Genomic DNA, 17,216 nt, shown 5'->3' with positions numbered 1-17,216 from the left:
ACTTAAACCATTAATATCCTGTCACCTCTAATAAAATACCACTGATGACCAATCTGAATGGGATAAACTGTAGTTAGCTGCAGTGTGTATGCTGTAGAGAAATGCAATGCTCATGTGCAAATAGCAAGAAAAAGAAAAACAGAGCGAGAGAGAGAGAGAGAAAGACGAAGAGCAAGAAGACAAATCAGCCATGAACCTATGCTGCGAGGAAGAAACAAGCCATTTGAACAGATTTACAACCTGATCGACTGGTTAAAAACAGCTCTGAGACTTTAACAGTTTCATGCAAGTCTGCGTATATATATATATATATATATATATGTACAGTGCCAAAAAGGATATAATACATCTGTTTTTTTTCCTCTTTGACCAAGATGTGAGATTCACTTTCCTAACAATGTTTGACTTATTTAGATTCATCTCAGCAGTGACACACACACTCATACTCAAACCCACCCAGAGATCAGCTCTATTGATCTCTGACATTGACGTGTGAGCGGAGCGGCCCACGTATATATATATATATGTGTGTGTGTGTGTGTGTGTGTGTATTAGGGGTGTAATGGTACACAGAAGTCACGGTTCGGTACGTACCTCGGCTTTGGGGTCACGGTTCGATTGTTCAAAGTTGCATTATAAATGCATTATACGGAGGTAAGAGGAAAAGAAAATGCCATCGAAAACATTCTGAAGACAGTCAATTCCTCTCAGAGATACATTCATGTAAACCCCCATATTTCTTATATTTCGAGCAGCGCGAACAGTGAGCTTGATCTGTCTGGTACAATATTTTGTCGTCTTTACAGACTTCAAAAAAATTCCACACAAACTACATTTTGGGAAATGATTGCAATGCAGCATCTCTAGAATCCGAAACCTATCCCACACAGCTGTTTTTGAAATTGGTGGGTAGATCGTCTCTTCTTTTACTCTTTCCTGTCATGACGGTTAGAGTTGCATTACCGCGTGCGCCCCCGTCTGGATTGATCACCTATGACTGACTGCGAGACCGGACCAACTAGAACTGAACACACCGGAACTTAAATGCACAGAAAAGAATGACACAATTTACACAATGAAGGGGAACAGTGCATGAGGAAAACATTCCAAACTGAATGACATGTGACAAGATGAAATATTAGTTAAAAAACATGAATGAAATTTTGAAATGTTGCCTTGGCAACTAACTGAAATAAAATAGGTTGAAGTACTGAAACTACTCAAATTTAAACTGAAATAAAGAAAATAATAAAAGTAAATAGAATTATTTAAAAAATAATAATAATAAAAAAATGACAAAGGCACATAACATTACCTACACTAAAATTATGTGCTGTTATTTTTAACTAAAACTATTGCTAAAAATAAATAGTTTATTAGATGAAATATAAATGGAATATGTAAATGAAAATTTGCAATAAAACTCAAACTGAAATAAAAATAATAAAACTAAATAGAAATATTAAAATAAGAATAACAAAGGCACATAACAGCACTAAAATGTAAACTAAAATTAAAATGAAAACAATAAAAAATAAAACAATCATAAAAATATAATAAAATCTAATTAAAAAATCTATAAATACTATATAAAATAACAAGTTTATATACTAAAATAATACATTTTTAAACACAAACATGGAATTTTATGTCTCAAAATTAAAATTTGTAATACATCATACGCTGAATAGGAAAAATGCTGGTTTCTGTTTCTAAACGTCTCTTGAATTGCAATAAATCATATTTATTCCAGGTGCAAGTGAACCCGTACTTAACATAACCAGAGTCATGTTTTCTTTTACCTTGTATGTGATTAGTTTAAATATTGATTGCATTTTGAATAGTTTCTCCCTGTTGTCCATGATCTGATCAGGACACACCAGTTGAAAACCACTGATATAAGTGACTTAAACCATTAATATCCTGTCACCTCTAATAAAATACCACTGATGACCAATCTGAATGGGATAAACTGTAGTTAGCTGCAGTGTGTATGCTGTAGAGAAATGCAATGCTCATGTGCAAATAGCAAGAAAAAGAAAAACAGAGCGAGAGAGAGAGAGAGAAAGACGAAGAGCAAGAAGACAAATCAGCCATGAACCTATGCTGCGAGGAAGAAACAAGCCATTTGAACAGATTTACAACCTGATCGACTGGTTAAAAACAGCTCTGAGACTTTAACAGTTACATGCAAGTCTGTGTATATATATATATATATATATATATGTACAGTGCCAAAAAGGATATAATACATCTGTTTTTTTTCCTCTTTGACCAAGATGTGAGATTCACTTTCCTAACAATGTTTGACTTATTTAGATTCATCTCAGCAGTGACACACACACTCATACTCAAACCCACCCAGAGATCAGCTCTATTGATCTCTGACATTGACGTGTGAGCGGAGCGGCCCACGGGCCGAGAGAGTGCAGCGCAGACCTCTGGGGAGAAACTCCCATATAATCCATCACCTCCCTCTCCTCCTGAGGAACAATCACACCTCACAGGGTGTAAAAAAGCTACACATTTTGACTGACTGATGGGTTACTCTGTTCCTGCTGCAGCTTTCATCAATCCCAGAATGACTCCAGACCTTCAGGGGCGCCGTAGAGTCATCAAATAACGACAACACTGCATATAACAACAAACCAAAACCAAGTAGTAATGCAATGACATCTGAGCGTCGAGGCTAAAGGTTATTGTGAGTGCAGAACAACTGTGAATGTGACATTGCTTTTATACAACAGTTCGATAAACAAGAAGTAACTTATATTTTACGCACAATCTTGCTGGTTAGTTTGTGTGTTTTTGCTCAGCCAAATGAAAATAGTTTTAAAAAGCAGCAGCAGAATTAACTGTTGTGTATCTCTGAGCAAAAAAACGGAAGGTGGATTTTCGTTCCTGAATGAATCAGTGTTTATGGATTAATCAATTGAGTGAATGACTCAATGATTTACTCGCGAAGACACTCACTTGAATAAATCAGCGATTTTGAATGAATCAGTTGAATGAACGACTCAATGATTCACTCATAAAGACACTCAGTTGAATAAATCAGCGTTTTTGAACAAATTGGTTTAGCGAACAATTCAATGACTCATTCATAAAGACTCATGGTTCCTGAATGAATCTGTGTGTTTGAACGAACTGACTGAATGAATGGTTCACTGACTCATTCATAAAGACAGTAATTTGCCTGGTGGGTAGATCGTCTCTTCTTTTACTCTTTCCTGTCATGACGGTTAGAGTTGCATTACCGCGTGCGCCCCCGTCTGGATTGATCACCTATGACTGACTGTATTTGTTGTCTGACTGCATGAACCGAACTGTGACGTCCATACCGAGTATATATACATATATATATATATACATATATACATATATAATATATACATATTAACACTAGTTATTTAATATATTAATAATTATATTAACCGTGGAATATAATTCTTTGGTCATAAAGTCAGATGTAATTGTTCTAAGTTTATATACTAGAGAAATCCAGTATCTTTTCTTTGTGGAGTCTCTGCATTGACCCTGACTGAGGCCGAGCAGTGTGAAGAAGGGAGAAATGTGTTTAAGGGTGATGAATGGTGATGGAGGGCAGGTCTCCATCAGTTCAGGAGCAGCCTGACCTACAGAGCGTGTGCTACAGGAGTATCTTTACACAACACGACTACACGAGCATCGCTCTCTCTCTCCTCTCTGCCTTCATTAAAATGGAGTCCCTAAAGTTCCCATTCATCTTTCTGACAGGCGTGCCATCGATCGACCTCGGTGCAGGATGCAATTCCAGGCCTTTAAATGACTCTGCGCTTGGTCACTCCAGTCGGATGGCGCTCCGCTAGCCGTAGCCAGCGCTGCCATGTAGAGGAGGGTCAGTTACTCAAACGACTCGTCCACACCACGGCTCATTACAGCCGACCACACGACGGGTCACGGCTCTGTGGCAGAAAGCTGCCGTCTTTGATTTGATGTGCTTGTATGGAGTGTGTCAATGAACGGCCATTGACACTGACCATACACTGACACAAATGCATTCTTGACTCAAAGGAATCGATTGGATATTTTTCCAGTGTATTTAATCAATTTTAGGTCTATACAGTCTAATAAAGTCTGTTAGTTTGCACTTAAAATGAATATTGTTGTTTTGCCTATATATATATATATATATATATATATACACTATTATAGTTTTTATTAACAACTCCGTTTTCAGTTTCAAGTTTTAGTAATTTTGTCCGTTTGTTTGTGTGTATATATATATACTGTATATGCTGTATATAAATATATATATATATATATAGAGAGAGAGAGAGAGAGAGAGAACATAATAAATATGAAAAATATTATATAATAATAAATATACATAATATACTTGTATTACTCTGCAATTTATCCATCTATAATGAGAGAAGAGCTTCTTTGGAGGCTGGAGACTCTTTAAAGAGCAACAAACAGTCAATATCAGCAAAGCTATTCATCTCTCTGACACCGGTGCATTTGTTCCTCTGGTGAGGCCATCATTTTAACTACTGCAGAACTGCATGCACACATATATACAGCATATGCATGCAAATAAAGAGTGTACGCACATAAATGCACATACAGACCAATAAATGGCTGGTTTTACACATACACACACACACACACACACACACACACACACAGAGAGAACAGGGCCCATGAGAGCATCACAGATCTCTGCTTCGCCTGAGGTGAGTTTTCCTCCATAACCTGAGGAATCTTGCCTGAGGTGAATATACAGCATCACAGCTACTAATGACCTTTAAAACACACACACGTCTCTGAGTAAACAGACTTTAAGAAGTCTATATTGTGCAATAAAATCTAAATGGCAGGTGCTTTAGGCAAAGGTTGTGGCAGGAAGAGGAAATAGGATGGAGCAATTTCCCGATCCCTCTTCATCTTTCTGGAATCTTCTTAATCTCTCAATAACACTCAAAAGTCATTATGGCTGCTGTGTGTACATTAATGAGGAAAAAAAATTAGCTTAAATGATTTTAGCAAATGGCTGCAATATAACAAAGAGTGAAAAATTTAAGGGGGTCTGAATACTTTCCGTACCCACTGTATTTTATCGTATTATATTGTACAAAATTTCCAAAAAACAACAATCATTTTGCACTTTGCACCTCAAATATTCATATTTGTGGTCAGGAAACAAGGAGATTCAATTTGTCTTATTTTGTTCTTACTACTTACAACAATAAAAGAAAAACTGATTAAGCTCAGATTTTTGTTCTTGCACAGTGATTTATAGTGTCTTTTCTGTGGCACTACTGAAACCAAATAAAATTACAAATACATTTCCTAAAAGGCTTCCCAAATATTATTTGGCTCAAACTTAAACTATTCGTTGAGGCAGATGACGACACGTCAGGTCGCTTAAACAGAACAATGTTTTGAAAACGCCACAGAGCCACAATGTTTACACTCTTCAGGAACGTAAAACTACCAAAAGTCAAAACGCTATGCTGTTCATAACCCTTTAACTTCATGTTTAGGATATTTAACAAAAAAAAAAAAAAGTGAAAAGTGTGTCTAAATAACTGGTGGTTGAAAAATATTGAAATATTTCTTTGCAATAATATGCATTGGTGAACCGTACACAATAAGACCAGGAATGTGCATTTATATAAATAGTGTGCATTTGATTTCATATTGACTAGCATTGAAAACATCACATAATTCATCTGTAACGACAATAAAAGAAAAACCTGGGCAACAGTCAGACTATAGTCCTTACATAAACCATGCATTAGATTTCAGATCACTGACACGCTTGGATCAGAACAAAAACTAAACTGAGCTAAAAATGACAATATTGCTCTGTGTACAGCTGCTTTACAGCTAAAACTGCATTAGTTTCAAAACTGAAGGACTTTGCAACATTAAACGAATAGTTCACCCAAAAATGAACATTTATTGAAAATATACTCAACGTCAGGCCATCCAAGATGCAGATAAGTTTGTTTCTTCATCAGAACAGATTGAACAGCTTTTTATCAGCTGTTTGGACTCTCATTCTGACGGCACCCATTCACTGCAGAGGATCCACTGCTGAGCAAGTGATGCAATGCTACATTTCTCCAAATCTGTTCTGATGAAGAAACAAACTCATCTGAATCTTGGATGGCCTGAGGGTGAGTACATTTTCAGCAAATTTAAATTTTTCAGTGAACTATTACTTTAATACTGTTCTGTATTGAATAAAGTTCTTTAAAATAATTGTGACTTGACTCGAATACTGAGTGCCACACACACACACACACACACACGTGTCATCAGCGAGAGCGTCTGCTATTTATCCCTACCTGTGAGGAAGATGGAAATTCTCAAATGGTCCCAAATGGAGCATGTCCTCTCTGCATTGGCTTTAATTAAGCGGCTGACAGTGACTGCGGCTCACAATTACAGACAGGCAGACAGTGCAGCTCGGTGTTCTCCACGCACAAAGAAGCCCAGGACCCGTCGCATAATGAATGCATTTTAACAAGATGAAACCAAACCAATTACAACTGCTGTCATATTCTGAAGTGCTCTGCTTAATGAATATAAGAACAATATGTTTCCTAAAAGAGATTAAACCGTCGGCCCGCGCTACGCTCGCTTGAACTGCTAGCGAGTAACAATTGCAGAGTGTTTCAAACATCATGAAAGGAGACGGTATGTGTGTGTGGAAGAGAGAAAAAGAGAGAAAGAAAGATTCCAAATGAGAAGAAGGATGGAGAAAATGTGAAAAAAGACATCAGCTTTGTTTGGAACAGAATGCATGCATACTGTGCAATATATACTCAATACTGTCTGCTATTTGTTCATAAATGAATACTTTTATTCAGCAAGGATGCATTAAATTTATCAAAAGTGACAGTAAAGGCATTTATCATGTTACTAAATATTTTTATTTTAAATAAATGCTGTTCAACTTTCAATTCCTCAAAGAATCCTGGAAAAATGTACCACTGTGTTTAACGTTGATAATAATCAGAAATGTTTCTTGAGCAGCAAATCAGCATATTAAGAATGATTTCTGAAGGATCATGTGACACTGAAGACTGGAGTAATGATGCTGAAAATTCAGCTTTGATCACAGGAATAAATTACATTTTACTATATATTCAGATAGAAAACACTTATTTTAAATTGTAATAATATTTCACAATGATATTGTTTTTACTGTATTTTTGATCAAATAAATGCAGCATGGGAGGGCAAAAACATCAAAACATAATTACTTACATATTAAAAAATATACCATTAGCAGTACAAATACTGAATACTGTCTGTTATTTGTTTAAAGGGGTCATATGATGCGATTTCAATTTTTCCTTTCTCTTTGGAGTGTTACAAGCTCTTGGTGCATAAAGAAGATCTGTAAAGTTGCAATTTTTTTTTTACTTTAAACCGCATAAACACATTTCATTACACCAAATACACAAAATAATGTTCTTTTTAGCAGCATCATATGACCCCTTTAAACAGAAAGTAGTATGCTACAATATTGTCACATGACTTCATGACATTGTCATATCAGAAACAAAAATATTTATTTTGCATTTTTGACCCAATTTCATGTAAAATGTCCTTTTTGTCAGTATGATCAAATAATGTAAAGGAGAAAAAAAAACTAGTTCATTCTTCATAATAGAAATGAAGGTGAAGTTGAGCGCATTGCATTGTTGGATACAGTTTTCCACGCAGTGTGCTTTTAAACAGTATAAATGTATTTATTCAATACATTTTGTAAATAAACTGTGCACAGTGCCATTCCAAAAATACCCCAAAATATATTTCTCCTCTTTTTCTGTGTGTGTCTAAGAAAAAGAGCTGGGTTTGAATTATATTCTGTGCACTTTTATATTTACTTTAAATCTTGACACAACGAAATGAAGGTGAAGTTGAGCGCATTGCATTGTTGGATACAGTTTTCCACACAGTGTGCTTTTAAACAGTATAAATGTATTTATTCAATACATTTTGTAAATAAACTGTGCACAGTGCCATTCCAAAAATACCCCAAAATATATTTCTCCTCTTTTTCTGTGTGTGTCTGAGAAGAAAAAGAGCTGGGTTTGAATTATATTCTGTGCACTTTTATATTTACTTTAAATCTTGACACAACAGAGATGAATCATTGAGTAGAACATGAGTTCTGTCATTAATCATGTCTTACCAGCTGCTCTCTGAATCTACTGTTTTAATGTGCGACACGTGTTTGTGCTGCGCACTGCATTCAGCGTTTACACAATAAATCCAGCACTGATTTCATATGCAACAAGTCTAGGATGAAATATTATTACAATTTAAAACGGCTGTTTTCTATATTAATATATTTTAAAATGTAATTTATTTCTGTGATCAAAACTGAATTTTCAGCTTCATTACTCCAGTCTTCAGTGTCGCATGATCCTTTTTTTTATGTTTTTGCCCACCCAGGCTGCTTTATTTGATTAAAAAATAAATTAAAAACAGTAAAATTGTGAAATATTATTATAATTTAAAATAACTGTTTTCTATGTGAATATCTGTTAAAATGTAATTTATTCCTGTGATCAAAGTTGAATTTTCAGCTTCATTACTCCAGTCTTCAGTGTCGCATGATCCTTCAGAAATCATTCTAATATGCTGATTTGCTGCTCAAGAAACATTTCTGATTATTATCAATGTTGAAAACAGCTGTGCTGCTTCATTAGTCCACTGTTAGACTACTGCAAACTGAAAAAAGATTCCCTGAGGCAAGGCGAGAAAAAATGTATCTATGTAATATCATGAGCTCATTGGTTTGGATTCCAGGGTAATGGAGCGAACACTTGGGGAATGTTTCTCTAGCAGTCTCTCACATACACTGATATACCTTCACTTTCAGCAGCTCTATTCATTCCTAATGCTTTACTGATATAGATTGTAAGCCTCTGAAAGTCCTCCGTCTATATTAACGACTGAATATTAGGATAGAATAAAAGCTGTAGCACAAATGCTCCACACCAAATGTCCTTCAACATTTTCCTTTCAAAAAACATCTCAGACCTTGATATAGAGTGTTAATGTGAGAAACAAGAAAATTATAGTTAATGTAATATCACTAGGGAACTCCAAAGAGAAAGGAACAATTGAAATCGCATCATATGACCCCTTTAAGGTCACGGAAATGTCATCAAAATCACCTTTAGTCAATACAAATTTCACAAGATATATTCAGTATTTCTTCAGGTAAAAATTCATGAATAACTAGAAAAGTCATGAAAAATCATGGAACGTCACTGGTCAAAAAAGATGGAGACAAGTTTGGGCCGGAGAAGCATTTGCATTTGCACAGAGATATGAAATCATCATTGAGAATAAAGGAAACTACTAACTAACTAAATAAATAAAACTAAACTTATATATAGCATAATGAAAATTAAGTCTATTTTTAGGACCATTAATATTTTTTCAACATTATTTTTATGACAATTGAGCACACTTTTTTTTTAATCTCAATTTGCAGTACTGTAATACAAAAAAAAATCAGTTTCTACTGAAATAAGAGAAAATTGTTTAAATTATACAATGTTTTAATTTATTTGTATTATTTAATATATAATTATGCACAATTTCCTCCAAATAAACACTGCTGTAATTTCATTTAAAAAATATGATTCTTTTTACTGTAATGCGGAAAAAAAATGTATTCTATTTATTTCTATTATTTTACTCATATAATTTGTGTTATTATTCACTATTGACTTTTATAACATATTTTTATTAATGAATTAAGTTAATTAATAAAAAAATAAAATTAGAATCATTATTGTGACTAATGTAAATGACAAATGTATTATTATTATTAATATTGTAATAATAATATACATATTATTACATATTAATATTAATCAGTAATATCCTAACCTACTTTTCACAATCCAATCAAATTCCGATGGATAAAATCCAGTCCTACATTATTTTGCACTAAATATTCCAAAGTCACATAACACTGCTCAGCGTGTTGCAAACACCATTTCTGCTTTTAATGGCTGCAGAATCACGGTCAGGTCCACGGCTGGAGTGAGTCATGAAGAGAGGAGGAAGAGGAACAGATGTGAGGACGCAGTGCTTTATTTCTGTGCACAGAGCAAACACACGGACACAATCTGGACACACAAAAGAAGAGTCTATCATTCTCCTCATCCACTCCATTTCATAGAGCCATATGAATCAGATGATGATGAGAAGAGCCGGCGGATGAGGCATGAGCTGATAAGAGCTCAGCCAGCGTGTGCATCTCACCAAACCTGACAAGAATATCACTGGCTCATATTTCATTTTAAGATAAAAAGAAGAAATGATGTATGGCATAAAGAAAATGAAGTCTATTTTTAGGACCATTAATATTTTTGCATTAGTTTCATCTTAATTGAGCTGATTTTAATCACAATTTGTGATTAATGTAACATTAATGTAATATTAAAATAATAAAAACATATTTATTTTTATTTATTTGTATTATTTAACATTACTATTATTTCCATTATTCAGTGGAGTAAACATTATTAAAATAATAAAAACATATTTATTTTTATTTATTTGTATTATTTAACATTACTATTATTTCCATTATTCAGTGGAGTAAACATTATTAAAATAATAAAAACATATTTATTTTTATTTATTTGTATTATTTAACATTACTATTATTTCCCCAAAAAATTTTAATTCCCAAAAATTATCATTCTTTTTACTGTAAAGGTAATTGTATTATATTTTATTTAATAATATTTTTCTTCATTTTCTGAATTGTTTTATAATTTGTTTTTAATATTCATTATTACATTTTACAAATTATTGCAATGAGATAATTAAGTAGGCGTGGCTGACTCTGAACTTTTATAAAGAATATCTCTTTGGATTTGAGACTTTAGACTTTGCAACTTTACAGATCTTCTTTATGCACCAAGAGCTTGTAACACTCCAAAGAGAAAGGAAAAATTTAAATCGCATCATATGACCCCTCTTTAAGATATTCTAAAGATCAATATCATGATTTTCTGTGAAGCTGCTTTGAAACAATGAGCATTGTGAAGAGTTCTACATAAATCAATGTGACTCGACTCATCGGTGGTTTGAGGTGAATGAACAAGATTGCACAGCGATGACATCATGGCAGTCACGCTTCGAGCGTCGCAGCACCTGCAACATCTGCAGCTGTTCTTATCAGACCTTCATCCTGTGTGTGAGTGCAATCAGCCGCTCTGACAAGAGAGAAGACCCGAGCCGAGCCGAGCGAGACGTCAGCTGTGTACTAATGTGTTACAAGTGCGAGCTGAACCTCGAACACAAACATTCACAGTTCAGGTGCGTCATCGCATGTGAGAGAGACAGGGCGAGAAACAGTCAACCCTACAATGCTTTCATGCCTTAAAGTCGAGCTGTAAACCTCTGACATTCAGGAGAAGCGAGGAGAATGTTTATGATCTCAGCATTAGATGTGTATGTATATTTACACTGCGCCGAAAACACAAAAACTAGTCGAGTGACATTTTAGGCAAAAGTTGCAGCAGCTTTTAATTAAAAAAGTCCCATGAAGCCTAATTACTGAGAGACCTTATCAGCGTGTGCTCGGTTGGGTCAAAATAATTAACTTTGTGAGAAGGTACCGAGGCCTTTCTTGCACAAGGTCACCTGGACGTCCATCACTGTATGTTCTCGGAACAGACCACAGAAGTACATTGATTTCTCAAGAACAGAACGTGATCACAGGAATATGCAAAATGAGTCCAATTAAAAACGTTTCAAAGGAACAGTTCACCACAAAATCATCATTTACTCATCGTACAACCGGTATGACTTTCTTTCGTGGAACACAAAAGAAGAAATGTTAAAGTTTGTGAAGCAAAAGTGAGGTAGATCTTAAAGGGACAGTAGCAATAACAGCCTGTTTAACTCTGAAGGTCGTAGTCAGTGTTATTATTGTTAACTAAAACGATTAAAAATTGTTAACTGAAATAAAGATGAAATACAATATCCTTTTTTAAATTGTATATCGTTTTATAAGTTTTAAAATTGTAATAGTATTCATATTACTAAAATATAAATATTAGATTAAACATTAAACTATATACTATTAAAATTGTTAATAGATGTTAATTGAAATAGATGAAACGCAATATATTTAAAAATGTAATATTTTACATTTTTACATTTTATATTGTTTTATACATTTTCAAATTGTAAAATGTAAATATTAGATTAAATATTAAAAATATAAACTATTAGAAATCTTTTTGTGATACATTTATTATAAATTTGAACATTTTATATTTTAAATTGTTTCATTTGATACTTTTATACATTTTAAAATTTTCATATATATTTATTTTTATTAAAATATAGACAGTTTCTGTTCGGATCAAATTTGGCATAACTAGGCTGTTTTTTGTTTGTTTTGGTTTTCAGTTTTTTTCCCCAAATCAATAAATATACTATATTGTAAATCTCAATTGACTGTTTTTTATTTATTTATTTATTCACAAAATGTAACTATATTTTCACCCAGCTCCTTATATAAAGTTGGATATATAAGTACATCCAACTTTATTTGCATACATACAGTATACTTTTGTAGGGGGATATATACTATATTGCAAATCTCAACGGCCTGATTTCTTGCATCGTGGCATAACATAATTAGTATTAATATTGATCAAATATAAATATTAGATTAAACTTAAATTTAAAAATGCTTAAACACAAATTAGAAATGTTGCCTTGGCAACTAACGGAAATATAAAAAAATTAGGTTGAAGTACTAAAATTACTCAAACTAAATAGAAATATTTTAAAGATAATAATAATTATAATAATGCAAATGACAAAAGCCCACAACAAAATGACTAAAACTTAAACTAAAATTAAAATGAAAATATACAAATAATAGCTAATTCAAACTATGGCATATGGTCAATAAAAACAAAATTATGTTGCAAGAAACCTAAAATCTGTTGCAAAAGAGTCGCTCACCTAAAGTTTTGGCCACCTCCAGGTCTTGTTGCATGTAGGCGGTGCTTTTCTCCGTGTTGCCCAATGACCAGTAAGAGCTGCTGAGGGCCGAGAAAACAGAGCCGCGCAGCTTGAGGCTGCAGGTGCCGATCTTCAGCGCCGCCTCCAGGACCACCACAGACGCGCCGTGATGGGAGGCGGTCAGCAGCTCCTGACCAATCACAGACACCACCACAAACGGACTCTTGTCCAGCTTCATCTTCTGCAGCTGCTGGTAGGTCGGCTCCAGGGATTCTGCAGTAATGTAATGAGAGCGAGAGTTAGAAAAGATGTGACATGAAACATACAAAAAAAAAACTCCTCAGATTTAGTACAGTATTTAAAAGTAAATCTACCTTACATCTAAATACACACTTAATGCAAATTTTACATTTACTAATCATCGAATACACAAAACTTAGATATTTAAAAAACTATTTTGGATGTTTTTTTTTTGGTTAGATATAACAAGAAATTACATTGTGACGAGAGGGGCGGGGCCGAGAGCCGTGGGAACGGAGCGAGGCCGGTGGAGTACATGCTAATGCGCGACACCTGCGCCACTCACCGGTCTCGAGTCCCACGGAGGAGCTCCGGATGGATAAAAGGAGGAGTGACGACAGTGTTGGACGAGAGAGGACCAGGCCTGGATTTTATTTTGTGTGCGGCAGTCGTCCGCGAGGGGCTGCCGCTTTACTTTCATTTTGTGTTTGTTTATTTTATTAAAGTCTTTAAATGTTCGCCGGTTCCCGCCTCCTTCTTCCCGTGACTACGAACTGTGTTACATACATTAAATCTCATAAAATGACAGGTTTTTTTTGCTAAGTCTAACATAATTAAACCATTCTTTGTTGGTAATTTGGACACAATTAGACAGTTTCTGAGCCAATTGGACAAAACTGAGCTGTTTCTTGCTTAATCTGACAATATTGAACAGTTCTTTGTTGTTAAATCAGACAAAATTAGACATTTTCTGAGCAAATCTGACCATATCAAACAGTTGTTGGTAAATTGGACAAAATTAGACAGTTCCTCACCAAATCAGACAAAAACTGGCCTTTTTTGTGTGCTAAATTTGACAATATTGAACAGCTTTTGATGGTAAATTGGACAAAATTATGCAGTGTCTCACCAAATTGAACAAAAGCTGGTCTGTTTTTGGCTAAATCGGACGAAATTAATCCACTGTTGTTGGTAAATCAGACAAAATTAGACAGATTCTGACAAAATCTGGCATAACAAGGCAGTTTTTTATCTAAATTTGACAAGACTAAATAAGACTAAATCAGGTTTTACAGACAAAACAAATTTTGTCAGTTTTTTAGATATTAAAACACTCTAAATGTTCTCAGAACAACAAAACTAATAAGACAAAATCAGACCATTTTAATGCTAAATCTGACAAAATCGGGTCAATTTTCTCACTAATTGCATATGCTAATTTTATATGCAGCACCTCATGTCACTAAAGTTACTAGTATTGGCAAGAGCTCATTCAGTTGTAATTTGTTGACTGAACTTTTATTCAGTTCATTTACACATCACAAAAATGAAAAAGAAAATGTAATTGAGCAGGTTAAACACGAGCTCGTTTACTGTACAAGCGCAGAACAAACGACTGTAAAGCTAACACGGCGTGTTCAGTGAAACAGCTTTTGTCTGCACAAGTTGAGGTGATTATTCATGTGTGTTGTCGCCGCACACTCAAAACAGACCTTCTTGTGGAAGTTACTCGGTAAAATATTCACCTTAGAAATGCTTATCCGTAAAACAAACCCACGTGTTACTATGCGGTAAGATGTACGAACGCACCATATGTGCAGAGGTGACCTCCGGCGGAGGAAGGAGACACAGTTAAAGAGAGAAACGCACACGCTGTCATAAATCACGACGGGCCACAGTCGAGTGTCACCCACTGCCCCGTGGGACCTCCAAAGATCCGTTTTTATCTGCCCTTCCCTCGTTTTTCTGTGGAGTGTATTTCTTACTGTCCTTCTGGGTGTGTTTGATAGCCAATTCAGCATGTTTCATCTCGGCTGCGCAAATGTGTACTGTCATAAGCGCTTTCATATCATACCCTGCATTTCATAACAGCTGGAACACTGTGTTGACCAATCAGCAACTATCAGTGTTATAAAATGTTTTATACATTGCTGTATTATTGATTATGATTCATCAGCACATTGGTAAATCAGACAAAATAAGGCATTTTCTGAGCAAATCGTACAAAACTTAGCTGTTTTTTTTTTGTGCTAAATCTGACCATCTTAAACAGTTTTTTGATGGCAAATTGGACAAAATCTGAAATTTTTTTAGCAAACTGGCCAAAACTGGGCAGTTTTTTGCTAAATCTGAAAATATTAAACAGTTTTTTATGATGAACTGGACAAAATTAGACAATGCCACCGAATTGGACAAAACTGGACTGTTTTTAGCTAAATCTGACAAGATTAAACAGGTTTGTATTGGTAAATCAGACAAAATACATTTTCTGAGCAAACTGGGGGGAAAAAAACTAAATCTGACAAGATTAAAACAGACAAGATTAGAAATTTTCTGACCAACTCAGCTAAAAAACAGACAATGTCACCGAACTGGACAAAACTGGACTGTTTTTTGCTAAATCTGTAAAGATTAAACAGTTTTTGTTGGTAAATCAGACAAATTTAGATAGTTTCTGACCAAATCTTGCATAACTAGGCTGTTTTTTTTAAATGTCTAAAACTATGTTTTTTTTGTTTTGTTTTTTGCTTCAGGATTATTTGTGACTTTATTATTTGTTTTAAGTCGCTGGGGTATATTTGTAGCAATAGTATACATTGTATGGGTCAAAATTATTGATTTTTCTTTTATGCCAAAAATCATTAGGATATTAAGTAAAGATCATGTTCCATAAAGATATTTTGTAAATTTCCTACCGTAAATATATCAAAACTAAATTTTTGATTAGTAATATGCATTGCTAAGAATTTCATTTGAACAACTTTAAAGGCGATTTTCTCAATATTTAGATTTTTTTGCACCCTCAGATTCCAGATTTTCAAATAGTTGTATCTCGGCCAAATATTGTCCTATCCTAACAAACCATACATCAATGGAGAGCTTATTTATTCAGCTATTTCGAAAAAATTGACCATTATGACTGGTTTTGTGATCCAGGGTCACATTTGATGAATAGCAAGTTCAAAAGAACAGCATTTATTTGAAATCAAAGACATTTTTAAGACATACTTATCAGCTATACTGTATTTCTTTCGATCTACAGTATCTATCGAAATCTATCGAAAATCTATCCAAATTCAGCATGAATGAATCTCCTAATTGTAAAAAGACACTTCAGGAACACGGAGTGATTTCCGACAGGTTTAATTCCCTCTTCTCGTGTAGCCAACAGGCGTGAACGTCCTCTACCGCGGGCTACAAACACTCCTCTGGGTTTGTGGTAACGCATTCATATCGCGTAATTGCATTCAGCCTGACACTTTTACAAGTTGCATAAATCGGTATGGCGAGAAACTCTTTGGCTTGGGGACGGAATTGAGTGTGTATGTGAATCTAGTTAACAGCAGACACGGGCACGATAAACAAGAGCGCAGAAGTGCTTATGCAGCCCGCCGCGGAGAGGAGGGTTTAATGATGAGCCTCTGGGTGCCTATCTTTCCTTCCTCTCGACGCTTTTTTCTTTCTCTTCGTCGCTTCCCTCTCTTCTGTCGAGAGGCTTTGCCATGTGAAACAGAAGCTTTGACGTGTCTGTCTGGCGTCTCGTGGGAAGCAGCTAAATAAAGAAATAATAACAGAGACTGACAACAACATCCACTTGCATTTCATTGTGTTTACTTTCTTTTAGTCTATTTACACTACTATTCCTAAACTAAGCCGTGCGGATTTCCATATCTGTAATTCGCTGTGCATCTGGAGGAGTTCTAGTATTCCCTGTAGCTCAAAAACAGAGGTTTCAGGTAGATGCTGCACTAATTCATCACGCTTTATACCGCTGGGACTGGCTAAAAACACATCAAGAGAGAGTAGAAACCATCTGTGGATACAGTACAACCATCAATCACATCAATACTGCAAACTTTTCAAAAAAGATGTTTGCAGACCATTTCAATGACGCATCGCTTCAGTATTTATAGTATTTAGTATCCATCTTATTTATAGATAGAACGATAGAACGA

The 17,216-nt window shown here is 34.7% G+C and overlaps 1 protein-coding gene across 1 annotated transcript in view; it reads right to left on the bottom strand.

The window, feature by feature from the left end:
* The window catches only part of LOC107706742 (tetratricopeptide repeat protein 28-like), a 280,615-nt gene that overhangs the window by 86,202 nt on the left and 177,197 nt on the right, over positions 1–17,216 (bottom strand). The window contains 4 exon segments of the mRNA XM_016510546.1: positions 2,362–2,483; positions 3,493–3,649; positions 9,992–10,124; positions 13,021–13,293. Of these exon segments, the coding sequence (XP_016366032.1) occupies positions 2,362–2,483; positions 3,493–3,649; positions 9,992–10,124; positions 13,021–13,293 (685 nt within the window).

Source organism: Sinocyclocheilus rhinocerous, unplaced genomic scaffold (genome assembly GCF_001515625.1).
Source record: "Sinocyclocheilus rhinocerous isolate Xijiao unplaced genomic scaffold, SAMN03320098_v1.1 scaffold864, whole genome shotgun sequence".
Lineage (NCBI taxonomy): Eukaryota > Metazoa > Chordata > Actinopteri > Cypriniformes > Cyprinidae > Sinocyclocheilus > Sinocyclocheilus rhinocerous.
This window is presented reverse-complemented; position numbering and strand designations above follow the sequence as displayed.